General features: G+C 37.7%; 1 protein-coding gene across 1 annotated transcript; it reads right to left on the bottom strand.

The window, feature by feature from the left end:
- Window positions 1–1,272: 1,272 nt before the first annotated feature.
- Window positions 1,273–8,312, bottom strand: atp1b1b (ATPase Na+/K+ transporting subunit beta 1b). The gene is made up of 6 exons (XM_043248651.1): window positions 8,081–8,312; window positions 6,165–6,293; window positions 4,045–4,200; window positions 3,633–3,817; window positions 2,853–2,936; window positions 1,273–2,750 (listed from the first exon to the last, which is right to left on the bottom strand). Exons 1-6 carry the CDS (start codon window positions 8,172–8,174, stop codon window positions 2,484–2,486), a joined length of 915 nt encoding a protein of 304 aa, XP_043104586.1. The 5' UTR covers window positions 8,175–8,312; the 3' UTR covers window positions 1,273–2,483.
- Between the last annotated feature and the right edge of the window lie 9,568 nt (window positions 8,313–17,880).

Here is a 17,880-nt window from a genome sequence, read left to right as displayed (position 1 = left end):
AATTCCTAGGTGTTCTAACACCTAAAATTCAAATAAAATAGAAAGTTGGAAAATATCTTGCCAGGAGACCGTTCAGTATCTCATCCCGGCAGGGGCCCGATGAGAGCCGTCTTTGGAGAGTCTCATTTGGATTCTCTCTTTTGCTCTTTGACTTTTAATGTCATCAGCTGGAGTGTCTGCCAAATACACATCGTGATTAAAATGTTTATCCACAGCGTGGATAAATATCTTAATACTGAAAGACATTTTTGGAATCATTTCCAAATCAACAGTACTGTGTTTGTTTATTGTATATCCTGTGAGTTATGTATGAAACAAGTGCCCTATGCTCACCAAGGCTGCATTTATTTGATTAAAATACAGTAAAAAACCAAAAAATTGGATATTTTTGTGATCGTTTTGTAACATTTCTTTACTTCAGTTTCATCCATTTATCCTTGACGTCATTGCTGATTAAAAGTATACATTTCTTTTAAACAAAGAAACTAATAAATGAATAAATATTATATTGCAGTAATAGTAGAGGTAATAATAATAATAATAATAATAATAACACACAAATACAAATACAAATGATTAATGGTGATTAATCACATCAAAAATGAAAGTATTTTTTCAGATAATACATGTTTGTGTACTGTGTATATGTATTATGTATATATAAATGCACACACAGTATATATTAAGAAATTCTTTCCTTTATATTTTACATACATACATATATATATATATATATATATATATATATATATATATATATATATATATATATATATATATATATATATATATATATATATATACATACACATATACATATATTTTTTTATTTTATTACTAAAATATATGCTAATATATTTATATACTATATACTTATAGTTTAATTAACTTGATAAAACAGAGTAAAGAAGACTGTAAAAGAACATACTGTATACAGTTTTATATATATATATATATATATATATATATATATATATATATATATATATATATATATATATATATATATATATGTATTTTTAAAGGTGCACATGCAAACCTCTCTCCCTGATGTGTTGCTGGCTTGCCAGTTTAATTAGATATTTTAGCATTCTTCTATGCAATTACCAAAAGTGTTTTTAGTGTTAGTTTACACCCATAACCCTAATTATGAGCAATAGTACCATCAACCTCATTTATTCATGGTTATATCTGGTAAAGATAATGTAAAATCTCAAAAAAAGACTTTTGATTAAAACAGCAGAAGATGTATAGAATAAAAAACAGCACAACTTTAGAGTCTCAGCTTTATTTTGGTTAGTCTTTTCCAGTTCAGTTTCAACATGAGCTTGTGGGACTCGTGAAATTCGACATTTCTGATGTTTGACACTGATTGCGCACACCTACAAAACATCCCGATGGACAGGGTATTGCATTACTTCTGATCAAATCTAGAATAATCTTAATGGCTTTGGCATTATTAACATTCATGACGAGTTTCTGCAGAACATGAGCATGTGCAAGAACAGAATATTATAAGGTCACCACTTAATAAATATCAGAAACAGGGAACATTCGACCACGCTGCGTGACGTCTTCAATAAGAAGAACGACGACAAGGCAAGGAAGAAAAAGGAAAAAAAAAAAAAAAAGGAAAAAAATCAAAGCTACAGTAGCGGTTCCCTCCACATGTGAATGACACCGTAAAAAACCAAAAGCAAAATCTACATTCAGTGAAAACGAATCATTAAAAGAGAAGTACAATCCTCTCCCTACATTGTAGTGATTTTAGGGAAAAAAATAGGTTTATTACCCACCTAATACACCTAAAAGATGCAAAGATAGAACATCAATACCCCCGAAAGGCAATGTTAAGAGGCCAGTGTATTTCCATTAAGTAACTATACATATATGTAGGCACATTTGACAAATGAAGCTGAATCACACACATGGCGTGGCTCGAAACAACCTACATATGCAACTACTGTGCACTTTCTAAATATAGGGAAATCACACGAGGCAGCAATACAATACAAGAGGGACGAAACAGTGCTGGCTACATCGGTAGAGGAAATGTAATTTACAGTAAAACAACATGCCCCTTTTGATCGTGGACACTTCTCATTCGGTAATAGAATAAATATTTTATGCTATGGCTAATCCTCCAGGCGTTTGCATTCTAACCCTAGACTGAAAGCAGAAAGCTTGAAGTAAAGAGTACAGACAATGTTAGGTCCCACATGTGTAAGATGGTATGTTGTTTTAGACTAGTGTTTTTAAATAATCTTTTCTTTTCTTTTTTTTTTTTCTTAAACGAATCTCTCCTAAACTAAAATGGCCTCTTTCTGACATGAGACACTTGTACATTCAAAAAACATCCCCTCGGTTAAACACTGTGGAAGACCGGTGAGAAACTTCTCTCTGGTGCCTTTGTATCTCAGGTCAGAAGAGGGGCCTTAGTTAGCCTTTAAATAGGGAGAGAGCGGAGGTACTCTGTTCAGAGGTCATGAAGATTTGGACATGACACCGATTTTAACATCGAATCGTCCCTGGTAGCGATCCTTGTCGCTGTAATAAATGTTTTCCCCGAACACTTTGCACTCCACGCGGATCTCCGTGTTCTGGGTGATGTTGACGAACTGGATGGCCACCAGGGGCTGCAGGTAGTTGTAGTGCAGGCGCTTCCCGTAGTAGGGGTAATACTGAAGAGGAAAGCCTTCGCCGATGCCGTAGTACTTCACTTCCCCGAGCTTACCTGCATCCTCTTCTTTCTGCAGGTGTTTCGGAGGAGACCAGAGAACATGTGCTGCCGGTTAGAAAAGCCTTACAAAGCAAAGACAAGTATTCAGTGAAGTGGTCGAATGATCGCTTACCTTGTTTGTGCAGTGGAGAGGAATCACGTTGGGCTGGACTTTGTACTTTGCCTCTTCTGGAATGCTTTCGTTTGACATTGGTGGCTAAAAGAAAGGATCAGAAATAATAAATAAATAAAAGTAAAAACCAATTAGACTTACATGCAACATGATACATGTTTATGTGTGTGTGTATATATATATAACTTGTGTCATGAATCATTGAATCATTGAATCATGAATCATGAATCTATATATATATATATATATATATATATATATATACACAAAACAGCTACTACTACTACACACACGTATATGTAAAATGATCAATAAATGATTAATTAAATATTTTAATATTTAAATAATTGTAAATATTTTTGAATAATGAAAAAACAAATGCAATAATAATTTGCATTATTATTTCTATTGTTATAGCATAAAATGTTAGATTAATTATTATTATTATTATTATTATTGTAATAGTAATATTTATTATTATCAAGTGGAATGATCAATAACCAATAACATTTTTTTATTTAATAAGAAAAATAATGCAATTGATGGAAAGACAAGTACAAAAAAAACAGGACAGTTGATATGAAATAGCACAATATTATGTGTATAAGTACTTATATAAGCACTTACATAATACTGTTGATTTACTTTTGATTTATAAAAATTTACATTTAGTCTAGTAATTCATTGCCTACAGAAATATATGAGACAAAAGGTTTTCCCCAACAAAATGCAAAGATCCTGCAAACATTTTGCAAATATTGCTGTACGTATTTAACAAACCTTGGGTCTGAAGTTCACAATCCTGTTGAGCTTGATAATCAAGCAGGGTTTCCCGTCTGAGAATCCAAAATTACGATCCTCAATGCCAGAACAGGGTCCTAGCAAAGACCTCGGAAACCGGCATACCTTTCTCATACCCATGTCACTCTCTAGATCACCTCTGTTCTTATATTCCCCAGGTTGTTCTGTCAAAATAATAAAGAAACAAATAAATAAATATGTATATGTGTGTGTGTGAATCCACATATCCTCAAAGGGATGTAAAAACATTATCATATATATATACAAACAGTATGCAGAATAATTCAGAATATGTTCATAATATGTTTTAGTGTTTTGCTTGTGAGTTAATGAAAACCATGATCCTGCTGAGAAAACATCAGTAACAGAAAACAAATGTGTAATCTGGTACCTCCACAGTCCTCAAACGTCATCATGTCCGACTGTTTTTCCATGTCATACAAGTCTAGGAATTCTTTCATGGCTTTGGTGTATGTCCTGTAGGTATCATCATCGTCTGGATAGATGATCAGCTCGGCCTTGTCTGAATGTGGGTAGTGAGTGAGCCCTGAGCATAGATTTAAAAAAAAACACTTAAAATATATTTATTTCTTTGCATTTTGAAAAGACATATTTTTTTCGGACACATTAAGCGTTTAAACGTCTCAGTCTCTCCCTAACTTTGTAATATCGGTCATCCCTGTGGAAATTGGGTCAAGTTTTGATAAAGTTTTAACCTCAGCTGTTTAACCTCTTCAAAATGTTGAACGATTCTTACAAGAATTAGTTTGGCGAACACTTCAAAGTCTAAAACCAATTTCATGCTTGACTCTGCTTGCAATAAATGGTCAATGATCATATTTAGAGATAAAAAATACAGATGTTTTTGGAAGGAATGAGCAAAACTTTCAAGCATTTTTTTCATTTTAGAATTGCATGAATCTTCACAAAATAACTATAAAATAATAGCTGTAACTATAAGCTATATGTAACTATGAAAAGGCTTTTTTATCATAGATTATGCACAAAATATTAGCAGTACGCTGGTGAGATTCAAAAGCATCTGATAAAGGGGGCGATGAAGAATCAGATATAACTGAACTAGCACTGTAAACAAAATTAAATTGCATGTTTTGTAACAGAATTGGATGTGAAAGAAAGTTTTTAGTACACAAAGCTTAAACGCTCCTGGTCTCGCAGTGACTGTAAATAAATCATAAAGGAGCATGCTGTATTGTCAGCAAGCGAATGAATGCTGAAATCTTTGCAATGCATGCTGTGGATCTTTCTGATCGTTCTCACGATCCGTTTCCCTAAATAAGCCTCACAAAGAAGAGATGTATCAGTTTCTCTTCAAAGTGTGTTTTGTAGTTCTAAAGTGTGTCTGAAAGCTTTCTGTCGTCGCGCTCAGTCTGTTTCCCCTTAACCTCGCACGCCTTCTGTTGTACCAAGAAAACATGTGAAATATATCAGCTGTGACGTAAGATGATCAGATTGTCAATTCTCAAGAGCCCAGAGCTCTCTTAGCCCTTGATCTGGGCTCTGAACCCACCAAATGTTTGTCAGATTGATCCAATCCTTCAAGCTTCACCTTAAACTGCGACTCTGACAGGAACACAGAGTCCAAGCCCTCATCAGGGAACCAGACTGGGTACCGAAATCTATGACCTTGAGAACCACCTAAAATTTTATACAGGCTAATGTGCTAACCTTTTAAACCCTATGAAAACCAAAATAGTTTTGTGGCTTTCAAAAAAATACTCTTAATAGGACATCAAGATATTGACTCACTTTGCATATATATATTTTGAAAACTAAATTCTTTATTTTTATTTTATTTTATTTTTTTGTGGCTTTTAAAAAAATCTCTGAAAACGAATCAAAGTATTGACGCTTGTTAGTAAATTTCACGATTACTTACAAAGAAACAGCAAGTATTTTGAAGTATAGAAAAGCTAAAATAGTAGTCCCTTTACAATCTCAGAAATATTTATATAGTGTTTTTTGTTTTATGGAAGTCTTCCAAAATGTAAGACCAAATTTAGAAAAATATTTATATTACGAAAGTGAAATACAAAATACAAAGTGTTGTATTTTGATTTTTTTTTTCTGTTTGTAATTTTTGTCATTTATTTTTTTAATGATAGCCTCTACATATACTCAAATAATCTTTTTATTCATTGTTTTATTTACAATTTCGGAAAATAAAGTATACTTTAGGAAACAAAGTAATTAATTAAAAGTAGAAATTAAATAATTTAATGAAGTGTTTTAAAAAGTGTAATAAAATGAAGCCCAATTTCTTATAATATAAAATGAGAAAAGTGTAATTTTTAATGATAATACTATTCATTGTACAAAATATTATTTCTGTTTTTTAAATGATAGACTTTGTGGTTTAATTTCACTTCTGCAGTTCTTTCATAAACCCCTAGGACTTCACAAAGCCCTTCATATTCCTTCAGTTTACCCTCACAATAAATTAAATGAAAGCTATAAAACACAGGACAGCCACCGCAATAGAGCTGTTACCTGGAGGAGCCACTCTGTCCTGCCAGGTGGGTTTGTAATCGCTCAGGGTGAGAAGGAGAATCTGGATGGTGCCGATAAAGATCCCGGCCAGGCAGCCATAAAAGATGAGATAGAAGAGGAAGATTTTTGCTGTGGAGAAAAAAAGAGAGAAACAGGGCATGTCTTACTACGTGGAGACATTTTGTGCAACAGTTCTGATTGTGTAACTGCATTTAATAATGATAGTTTGTCGATAATTTTATATTTGTATACTCTGTATAAAGCAAGTGTGCTCTTGAAAAAGACACTTGCAAAAAATACTAAATGTTTACTGAAACTACAACCATTGTTAACTAGAACTTATTTACACACGCAACTTATATTTTTAGAACCGATACATAAAAGAAAGAGTATTATTGGAAATGACTACTGATCCCAGGAAGCTCACTGATGCTACATCAAACAGGACGAATGTGCTGACACCATACCAGCAATACAAATGCCCTCACAGTCTGTCCCCAGAAAATACAGAGGTGCCAGCATGACAGGACATGATGAGTAATCTCAATGTCTCAAACATAAACAATGTGTAGGGGCATCGCATTGTAAAGTCATTTCTTCCCCACCGAACCAGTCTGTCAACTTTATTCCATAGTAATTCACAGACAGCCTGTTCGGGGGATGCACTTTCGAATAAGTTCCAATGAAATCATTACAGTGCTAAACTACATTTCAGTTGCCCGTGCGCAGTTACGCGAGGGCAAAAGGTCTGTGTGGTTTCCCGTGGTGCATAAAGCAATGTCAGAGGGTCACTGGGACCGAAGCCCAGTGAACGTCAACGTATTAGACGATGCAATTGCCATCAGGAATCTCAGGAGAAGGACTGACTTCTGGGTTTATGTGTGTCCTTGATCGTGTGCAAGCTAATTATGCATTGCTTTGCAAACGCACGACTCATTTTGAGCACCCACCGTCAGGAACTTTATCGGCTCCTGCATGGATCTTAGGATATACACTCGACTGGCTAGACACGTTCAGTAGATACTTTGAGGTGACATTATATGCACTGGAAAGCCGATTCGGTTCTTGAGCAAGACAACAGAGTAAAGTTTAGACATTAGGCGGGTTACTTTTGTAAATTTGAAGGCATCAATTAGAAACTGTTGCTGCCTCAAAAACATGACGTCAATGTTCAGTGCAACCTTAGATGAATCAGTCAGACCCAAAAGCCTAGGCCTTTCACCTTGAGTCACCTTGAACAATGATGCATTTTTAACCCTTTCCACGTGTATCACGTTAATAATGACAAGTATGCTAATTGAAAGACATGCTGATTGATTTCATGGCGAGCACAGACACAAAACAAGCGGCTTTTCAACAACCACGAACCTTTTAGCTTTTAGTTGTTGCTTTAATCATTTCATTCCGCGGAGGAAAATGATTTTTATTACATTTTATTTTAGCAACGAGTCGAGCAAAAATCGAACCGATCGATAATCCGAAGCTGTCCTCGTTGACCTTTCGCTTCTTTATTAGCATCGGATTCACGCGCGGAGTTCGTTACGCGCTCATATCTTAATATTTGGAAAGAAAATCGAAAAGACGTAAAGCGTGCCTAAAGACTGAGTGGTCTCGACGAAACAGGTGGGTTACAGTGAACAGCACCAAATGAGCCTACTTGTTTAAAAATACTTCGGACTGCCAAAATGCATTCGTTAACGCGGCAGATCGTGGGTTGAGCGCGTATTTGGATGTATGAAAGTCCCCGAGACATTTGCTGCAAAGTCAAATCACACAGGTTGCATCGTGACCAGACTGGCAGTCCGTCTATCTGTACCTGCTGCTATAGAAACGGCGATGACAGGCATCACGGCTCTGTCCAGCGTTCTGAAACCGAGCGTTATACTGTCGATACGACATCTATAGGTTATACTTACACCAACTACCACCGGTGCGTCCTAGAAATTCCTTCTTCTCTGAATTCCATAAAAACTTCTTCCATCCTCCATCATCTTTATTTTGAGCGGGCATGGTGTACTGTAAGGTTTTGTTTATCCCCTTTGGCAGCGAATTCCCCTCGTGTCTCCTTTCTTGCCTCCTTTGGAACACTACACCCCTTCCCGGAGCACTAAGCCCACCGTGACATGGAGCCGTACCCGGCTCTCTCCAAGGTGCCCCGCGTAATATATCCAGCGGAGCGCCTGGGTCCCGCCCACCGCCTCCCAGCGCAAATCAGAGACAGAGGCTCCAATCACGTAACACGGTCGTGCAGCTCACGGAATTGGGGTGGGAATCACTTTACAATACGGTTGCGTAAAAAGACGTAGAAGTCGCTGTAAGAACGGGACAGGTTGAAGGGAGTGATGTAAAAACGCATGACGCAAGAGCCGCGTTACGCGTTTAGAAGTGGGGAAACGGATCTAGGATGAAAAAAGGCTCTGGTTTTAGGACTTTCAACCAGTTATATTTAGACTGTGCGTACAGATGGATGAACAAATGCCTCTTTACACTTAAATCATCATTTTTTTCATCATTGTGCCATAACAGAGTGTTTCCTTCAGTCTGTTAAACTTGTCATAATATAGGTTTCTGTCATTTCTTGCGCTTTAAGTTGCAGCACGATTTTCTTCCATGCTTATTCATTTCAAAATGGTACAAAAAGTGCCGTAATAACAGCTTTTTACTTAGAACGCCTTTGATGCTACTTTAAAAGGCAGCAATTAAACTATTTTCATTTGGGTTGACATTGAATGACATTGTAAAGTATCTGGAATGTACAATAAAAAAATGTAAACTACGTGGACCAAAAGATTAAGGAAAAAAGTGGAGTGGAAAATGACGTAAGATGAATAGTCGCTATTTTTTTGCTATTTTTTTTTAGCACATTTAAGCTTCGTTTACTATCACAACGAACTCTTTGTAAGTAAGGTCAGATGTTCTTAATTTCATTGAAGCATGATCTTTCTCAAATCATACTGGAAAACAAAATCATAAAAAAATTTACACAAGCTCCTTTATGCATCGTGAGTGCTGCTAATATCCAAAAAAGAAATGTCAAACACTAGGGAATTTTAGGGTTTACATTTACATTTATTCATTTAGCAGACGCTTTTATTCAATTGTGGAGTGCATCAAGCGATTCATCTTAAGGAGGCCAGTAGACACAGGAAGTTCTCGTAATACCAAGTTTCAAGCGTTGCAGATCACATTTATTTATTTATTTGTAGTTTTGAGCTATAATTATAACTTCACAACACCATAAAACACACGTAGAGATGCAGGCATATGAAATGAAGAATGATCTGAAAAGCTATGGAAATCGGAAGAAAGGGCATGGAAGTTTCTAGAAGTGATGTTGATTGCTATACCCGTACGAGTGCACATAGGTGCATGAAGACCAACCCACCCACCCACACATGCACCCTTGACCAAGCACTGAACCACCTTGGAGCAGTGTTGACATGTATACAGAGCGTAGACTGAATCACAAATACAGAAGAGGCAGAGCCGTCAATGTCAAAAATGTCAGAAACTGAATTTTCAAGATCACATTTGTCAAACTCAAGGTGAGTTCATACGGAGACACTGAACACTAAATCATTCTCTGACAGTCCACATTATGAAAATGTATGGCTGATATTTCTGCCCGTACACAGATACTGGCTTTGTTCTCTCTAATGTCTAGCACGTAACACACATTTGTAAAACTGATTTACCGTTGACACCAAAAGTCCACATTTTAAATCTAAGAGTCATATACTGTATACAGAAAAGGATGTCTGATTTAATATTATAATGACTAATATAAGATCTGCTTTTCATATCTAGGCAAATGAGAATATGTATATATATATATGTCCTTCATCTAGTATGGATTGTCAGGTCTGACATTGATCTACTTTACTTCTCTCCTGAAATAATCTAATTAAAAATAGCAATACTGTAAAAGTTGTATATGAAAAAAAAGGACAGAAAGTCTTTTCTGGCTGGTGTCCCAACAAAGAGTTGTAGATCAAAAGATAAGACATCTTCACACCAAACACTGACTTCCTCTGCTGATGTTCCAGGTGATAAAGCTATTTAAGATTACTCAGCAAGGATGTTGAAGGAATGCGAATTTAATATGGGTGGTACAGATTTATTATTAGTAGCCTAAGCACTGTACTGTTTGAAGGAATGAGGAAGACACCAGCTAATTCAGATGTTGTAGTAAAAATGATACGCATGGATTCTGTTTGTAATTGTCCCTTTTTTTTGTTTTATAAAAATATTTTATGAAATTAATTAAATGAAAGTTTACCAAACTCACTGTGAGGCAATTTAGGATGTAAATAAGTTTGCTTCTTCATCTGAACAGATTTGGAAAAATGTAGTGTTACTGTACATCACTTTCTCACTAATGAATCCTCAGAATGGGTGCCGTCAGAATGAGTTTAGAAACAGCTGATATAAGAATCACAATAAACCATAAACAATCCACACAGACTACTAATCCACACTACTATTAAAGTCTTAGTGTAAGTGAAAAGTAGAGTAAAACAAAACAATTCTAAAAGGTATTTTAAATTTAAACCATTGCTTCCAATATAATTATAATAATAAATAACCATTGTAATGTTTTCACTCGATAAGGATGCTTTCTCCATTTCTAGTCCCCTGTCATATCAAAATCCAAGTTCACGTTAAAGTTTAAAGTTCACTTGGTGGGTTTGGTTGAGTTAAGGTGACATTCTGGCGTTAGCTGTCCACGGCGGTGGGTGCAGAGCTCCAGCTTTTGCGGTCTGCTGCTAAAAGCAGTGGGTGCGAGTGAGCGTCTCTAGTGGGAGTGATCTACAGAGGTGGGTGCAGTACTCCAGCTAGAGCAGTCCGCTGCTAAGGCAGTGGGTGTGTATTAGCATCTCTAGCGGGAGTGGTCCACGGTGGTGGGTGCAATGCTCCTACTTGTGTTGGCCACTGCGGTGGCAGGTTTGTATACGGTCATCTACAGCAGGAGCGGTCCACGGCGGTGGATGCAATGCTCCTGCTTGGGGTGGCCATTGTGGTGGCAGATTTTGTATACAGCCGTCTACAGCGGGAGTGGTCCACGGTGGTGGGTGCAATGCTCCTGCTTGGGATGGCCACTGTGGTGCCTTCTTGGGGTTGGATAGGGTTCTGCTTCTGGGTCTAGCGGGACGGCATTTGAGGGCATAGGGAGGGGGTTAGCAGTGGATAGTGTGAAAGGGGGGTGGGCAAGGGAAAAGATGGCTGGGGGGTAACTCGTGGGAGCTACTTGTGAGGGTGGGTTGGAGCTCACGATGGCTCTAGCAGGGGAATCTGGGGGAAAGTGGGGAAAAGGTAGGGAGGGAAAGAAGAATAGGTGTGTGAAGATGATGGGGGGGGGTCTTCAAACTAATAGGGGAGAGGAGGACGAATAGGGGGTGCTACAGCTAGGGTCGTCAGTGGAGCTGTCTGTGTGCCTGTGCTGGCTCCTATGGCTGGCTGGGCTGTGGAGACAGAAATGGACAAGTTAGGTCCTGGAGCAATAGGAGGAACTTGAGGCCGGTAAATACCTGACGGTGGATTTGGGTTGGTGGCCAGGCATGGGGAGAGAGACTTGGGTGGTGCGGGTTCATCTGATCCAATGAACGGAGTGGGTACGGGCTAGGCTGATGGCTTATGGGGGATGGAGCCGTGGTACCTGCTGCATGGGTTGCCTGTTGGAAACTGGAGGGAGAGCTGCTGGTGTTTGGGTCCTGGGCTGTGCTGAGGCTAGCGGAGGGCCTTCTGCCGCCTCTTGGTGGGCAGAGGCTTAATACGGGTGCAGAGGCTGACTTCTCGGGTCTTCCGCTGGGAGAATAACAGCTTCTTCTAGTTTTTTCCTTTCTTTTGGCTGGAGGAGAAATATTTGGCGAAGCTGCACCCGTTGATAAGCAGAGTACAGCGAGAGATGCTCAGCTTTATTAGCGCGGCGGGAGAATGGAATGTTCGCGTTTGCGAGTGCTTGGTCTTGTTCGGACATGCTGAATGCTATGAACGAGATATCGAGGTAAGAGGCTTGTGCGAATTTATAGTAGGCTTCTCTTGCTCTGGTTGGATAATTGCGTGATTAGGAAACGAGAAGCCAGCCGAGGTATTTATCAGCGTATGCTCCTCCCGAAATTTGTTTATAGCTAAACATCATATCGAATGGCCGGTGATTTTGATTGGTCAAGTACAGAATTATGTGGTCAACATAAAATAAATGTTTCATATCTGTCATTTCATGCTATGTTCTCTTTTCTCTCACATAATATAATTTCTACAGTTTCTAAAGTCCAATAGTTCATGTCCATCTATTTAGTATGAAGTTGGCATATAATAAGTGGAATAATGTACAGTCAGCTGGTCATTATTGGAATACAATCTCAGACAATGTACCGATCATCCTGTCTGGGTTTAGTCTTTTGCTATAATGACCGACTTGACTGTAAATGATCCCTTACATAGATTATCTTTGTTATATAATATCTCTGGGGCATCAACCACATCCTTTCTTGCGTATTATCCTTAACAAGGAGGGCCATTAGAGCTTGCGCCAAATTTGAAAGCGTGATGAGCGCACTCCTGTTCCATTATTTCACACTAATGCCATGTCCTGAAGGTGCTTGAAGGTGTTTTAGTCCTCCAAACACCTTGAAGCATCTTCAAGGACCATCAGCATGAATAAACACCTTTTTTTAGAGCTTGAAACAGGTTTGTCTCTCCATCAAATAATAAGTCTCGTCTGTCACCTCAGAAGACACTTGCTGAGTCACTGCCTCTGTTGCCATGGCAACTAGCTCAACGGTATCTATGTGCGACGGGCTTGGAATTTACAGGAGCACCCAGAGAGCTGCAAGAGACTCATCACAACACTTCAGACAGATGCTTTTTGCCGTCTTTTACCCTCCAGTCAATCACCATAGGCTAAATATAACAGGATTCCACCTCATTGTTTCAAGTTGTGTCTAAATGCAGCAGTGATCGTTGCTAAAAGATTAATATAGAAATCAGTTATACTTAGTGGATCAATACCAAGATAGCATTTTCACTAATGCACGATATGCATGAAGACTAAGGTGTCTTTTGACTGTTAAACTTCTTCTGAGTTTTTTATTAGTTCTATTTTTCTAGTTTTTCAGAATTTTCCCACCGACAGGCCACCCAAGATGTAGATCAGTTTTATTTGGAGAGATTTAGTATTGCGTCACCAATTTATCCTCTGATATAAGACATTTATAAGACATTAACTGATGAACTCACAGCTAATTATTTGTGAATTAGCATTTTTAAAGGCTTTATCAGCTGTTTGGACTCTAATCCTGACGGCACCCATTCACTGCAGAGGATCCATTGGTGAGCAAGTGATGTAATTTGATATATATATACCATAGATATGATAGATATGACCAATAGATCATTCCATTGCAGTGATGTTATTGACCCATGAACAATTCCTGCTTATTGTCAAGATGGTAACAGGGGACAATTCAGTCACGGCTAAAGTCGTAACTTGTTTTTCATCAAAATGTGGAACATCTTGGATTCTTAGAAGTGGTTTAAACTGTAAAACTGGAGAGTTAGGACCGTGGCATTAGATTGTCATCGTTTACATCCATCAAAATGGTCTATACGTTAGAAATGCTGTGTGCTGTTTAGGTTATTAAAAATGAAAGTCAAAAAACCTGTGCTAGAGAAAAAAAGCGTTTAGGTTTAAAGCGGACATTTATATATGACCTTTATACTGTCCACCTACAAGAGCTGTTTTCATGACAGATTCTTAGATAGAGAGGTTTGTGGTGTACAGAAGCGGTTTGTATATACCGTAAAGCTGAGTCAAGCAGTATTAGCATGTGTTTAAGCAACATTTCCTGCATGATTTTAGAGATAATAGAACATCCGTTGCCGTCAAGGACACTGCTACACAGTCCCCTACCAGGTAGCGTTGTTGCCGTATTTACTGTTGCGTCCTGCCAATTTTCAGCTAAGCCTCATTATTGACTGAAGCACTTCTCTTCTGGGAAGATCTGTCTGCAATTCCTTGGAAAGTTTGTGGGAAAATAAGGTTTTAAATACTAACAAGACAGAATGTGACAGCAGGTATTATATACATTTTCCAAAAGGTCAGTTCATTATTGACAGTTCTGACTTGCATACAGCAGCATAGCAAAACTGTAGTTTTGTTTATCTGCAATTCGGAAAAAATCTATGTGCTATAAATATCTTTCGGTTATCGGTAGCATGATGAATGTGTGTCTCATCATACATAGCAAATGACAACTGCAACACTTTGGTTTTGTTCTCCTCCAGGCCTCTATTTGAGCAGGTATGGGTTGAAAACAGTCAAGAGAATTTATATATTTTCCAGTTGAGTGACCTCACAAGCAGGGCGTGTGTACTGTATGATAAGGTGACCTTGTCATATGGCTTCCTGCAGCTCTCCTGCTCAAACCCTTGTCATCTGCTGGTGGTTTCTGGTCACTGCATACATCACCCGACTGAAGGTCTAATGCTACAGCAAATGAATGATAGCAGAGTAATTAGGTGTACATGAGAGATCTGACTGATATCAGTATTTTCAGTGGAGATATATCAGAGTAGACATCGTAGTGATTTTTCCATAGTTGAAAATTCGATGTAAAAGCCTTTACAATGGCGTGTGCTCTATAAAGGTCATAGATCACGTTTAACTTTCAAAGCTGTTTAATTATTAAAAATCTTTTGTCAGTTGAGCAACTGCTATGTTGTTAAACATCAGTAGAGTCTGACCACAAACGAAACGACAGAAGGATGAGTAATCAATGACAGAAATTTCATTTCTGCGTGAACTATTCCTTTAATAGAGGTAAAATAAAGAACATGCCATTGAAACTTTTCTTAAACTTTTCTTGTACGTTTACTTCAGATCTGAAATCCGAAAAGGAAAAGGCTCCACCAAACTTATTCTCAACCAGGGAAACTCAAGATGACTGTAGATTATTTAAAATATAATAAAACAAACATTAAAACAAGGTGAACATCTTTTATCAAATGAAAATATTTTATCAAATAAACATTACATTTTAAAAATCATTGTGCTTAATCCTAAATTCAGTCAAAAAAAACCCCGGAAAAGTCTTGTAGGATTGATTGGCTTTATAGGATTGATTGATAGGCCTTTGATTATTATTACTATTATTGTTAAGAATTCGGGACTTAGGGTCAAAAAGGGTTGAGAAATCAAGCGTAGCATTATTTCTGACAGGTCGCGTCAGTCAAACTCACATCAGCTGTTGAGTCACAATGCCTATTACAGCACAAGATCCATTCAGTATTATCCAGCAGCACTAGGATCATTTTATCTTGAATTATGTTGGTACATTACGTTGTTATCAAGAACCCTACTCATATCTGCTGCATTTGGTTCTGTTCTGTTTACCCTAAGGGTGTTATCATTGCTTTCCCTGCTCTTATCCATGCTAGCATGCGTGAATGGGCAAGTTTTTGCCTGAAAAAAACTCCAAAAAACATACACACACCCAATCTAAACTGTATGCAAATTGTCAATCATCTTTGACAGTAGTGGTCCTGACAGAACTAACCTGTTCACTAGTTCTATGAATAGTTCAAAAACAGAACGTATACTTCGATGCCTGTGATAACCTGTGTTCATTAAATAGAGCGGGGTTCCTCAAATCTTACCCTGGAGGTCCAATGCACTGCAGTTTAGTTCCAACCCTAATAAACATCACCTACCTGTGATTTTCTAATGATCCTGAAGACACTGGTTAGCATGCTCAGGTGGGTTTGATTATGGTTAGAGCTAAACTCTCGAGGTCCAGATTTGAGGATCACTGAAACAGAGTTTTATAATGACAACATTTTAATAGTGTGAAGTGCTGCAATAATGAATATATCTTTAATTTGTTTAGATCACTTTGATGACTGTGTGATACCTTTTGAGGAACTGTGGTACACAAAATGCTCACCTTTTAAATTTCACCCTTTCCATTCACCTCAACCCGCAGGGGAAAATGTTTGTGGCGCCCTCCAGTGGTATATTATGAACAGGGTCATGTAAGGCCATAGTGAGCACATACTTCCCCAAAATGTTCAAATTTATATTCGGCATTTCACACAACAATGCTTAATTAAATTTTTCATTTGATACAGTACGCATTCTGGAACTTATTTAAACAATGGGCGGACAAACTCATGTTTACAACTGCTTTCAAATCACCATGACAAAATAGACCAGTTTTTCCTCTTCAGAACAGCCGTGTGGGCACTTGAGACCACAAAGGACTCCTGTAATAGAGGAACACTTTAGTTCCTCACAGTGACATTGAGATAAACGCGTGCACGACAATATCTTCCAGCTATTTCTATATTAAAGGGACAGTTCACCTAAAAATAAAAGTTCGTTTCAAAACTGTGTGACTCATTTTGTGCTGCTGAATGAAAAAAGAATATTTCACTGGTCTGCATTCGCTATCATTATACAGAAAAAAACAGCATTGTGTTAAATTTCTAATTTTAAAAATGAAAACAGCATACTGTAGGGTTAGGTGAATTACAAACTTTGATGTGATCCGTCACTTTAAAGAGCACATAGGCACATCATCAATTAAAATTTGCGTGAGTCATAACATAATCCCAAAATAATGAACTTCACATAAGCTCTTGTCCCCAGTGACACGGACAAGGGTTAGCTAATTTATTCATATCAAGCATATGGCTCCTTGTTTCAGTTACTTCTCTTTCACACTTGTTCTTATTTTACAGATATGTCTACATTTTGAGCCAGAATATATTAGCTCAGGTTAAGGTGGTCTCCTGCCTTGTGAGCGTTGTGAGATCGAGTGGCATTTATCTAGTGTCCTTCACACAGCATTAATTGCTGTGTCTGCATTCGTCCTTAGAGAACAGCGCTCTCTATTGCTCTTCCTGTCTCATGCACCATCCCCCTCGCACCCCCACCAAACTCACACGTGCAAACACGTGCACGGCTCCGAGCTACAACATGGAAAAAAAAAGCACAGGGAAACCAGGTGGGATAAGCAGGTCTGCCTTATGGTGGCGGCACACACACACTCTTTTATCATGATTGCCATGCTATTTTTGGAACCAGTCAACCAGTGACTTCAGCATATTAAGATGACATAATATTTTACATACACCAACATATATTTCGAATATGCTGTAAAAGAAATGTATTTCTACATAAATCTATATATCTATCTATAATGCATCAGTGTGGAAAAAAAGACAGAGGGAGACCGAAGAGAATGGAACAGAGAGAGTGTCAAATGTCACTGAAATGAATTGGAACTGCCACTGCAGCAATTTAAGGCTTGACCTTGAAAGCACTAGATGATGGGTTGGTCACGTTACCAGGGCAACTGATCTAAACCGATCTATGAGATTTCAGGTCAGATCAGTTTTCCGGCGCTTGTATACTTTCCATTCATTTTCTCAACTGGGATCACAAAATGTGCTCAGCAAGAAGTTAGAAAATAATTATTTTACAAATTTATTTATTTAATTAATCAAGCTAAGGTTTAGGCTTAGTATTAAGCTAATTTGTTAAGCTAAATTAGGCCAACCAAATCATTAACGACCTTACAGTATAAAGCTATTACTATAAGTCACTGATTATGAATATTATTCTAAATATTGTCTGAAAGTGTAGGAACTCCATTATATCATCGAGAACGCATTGTGGGAGTGGAAGGTCACTCGTGCAATTCCTGTTTCATTG

This window comes from Puntigrus tetrazona, chromosome 1 (genome assembly GCF_018831695.1).
Source record: "Puntigrus tetrazona isolate hp1 chromosome 1, ASM1883169v1, whole genome shotgun sequence".
Lineage (NCBI taxonomy): Eukaryota > Metazoa > Chordata > Actinopteri > Cypriniformes > Cyprinidae > Puntigrus > Puntigrus tetrazona.
Note: the sequence above shows the minus strand (reverse complement) of the source record. Positions and strands in the feature narration are given on the sequence as shown.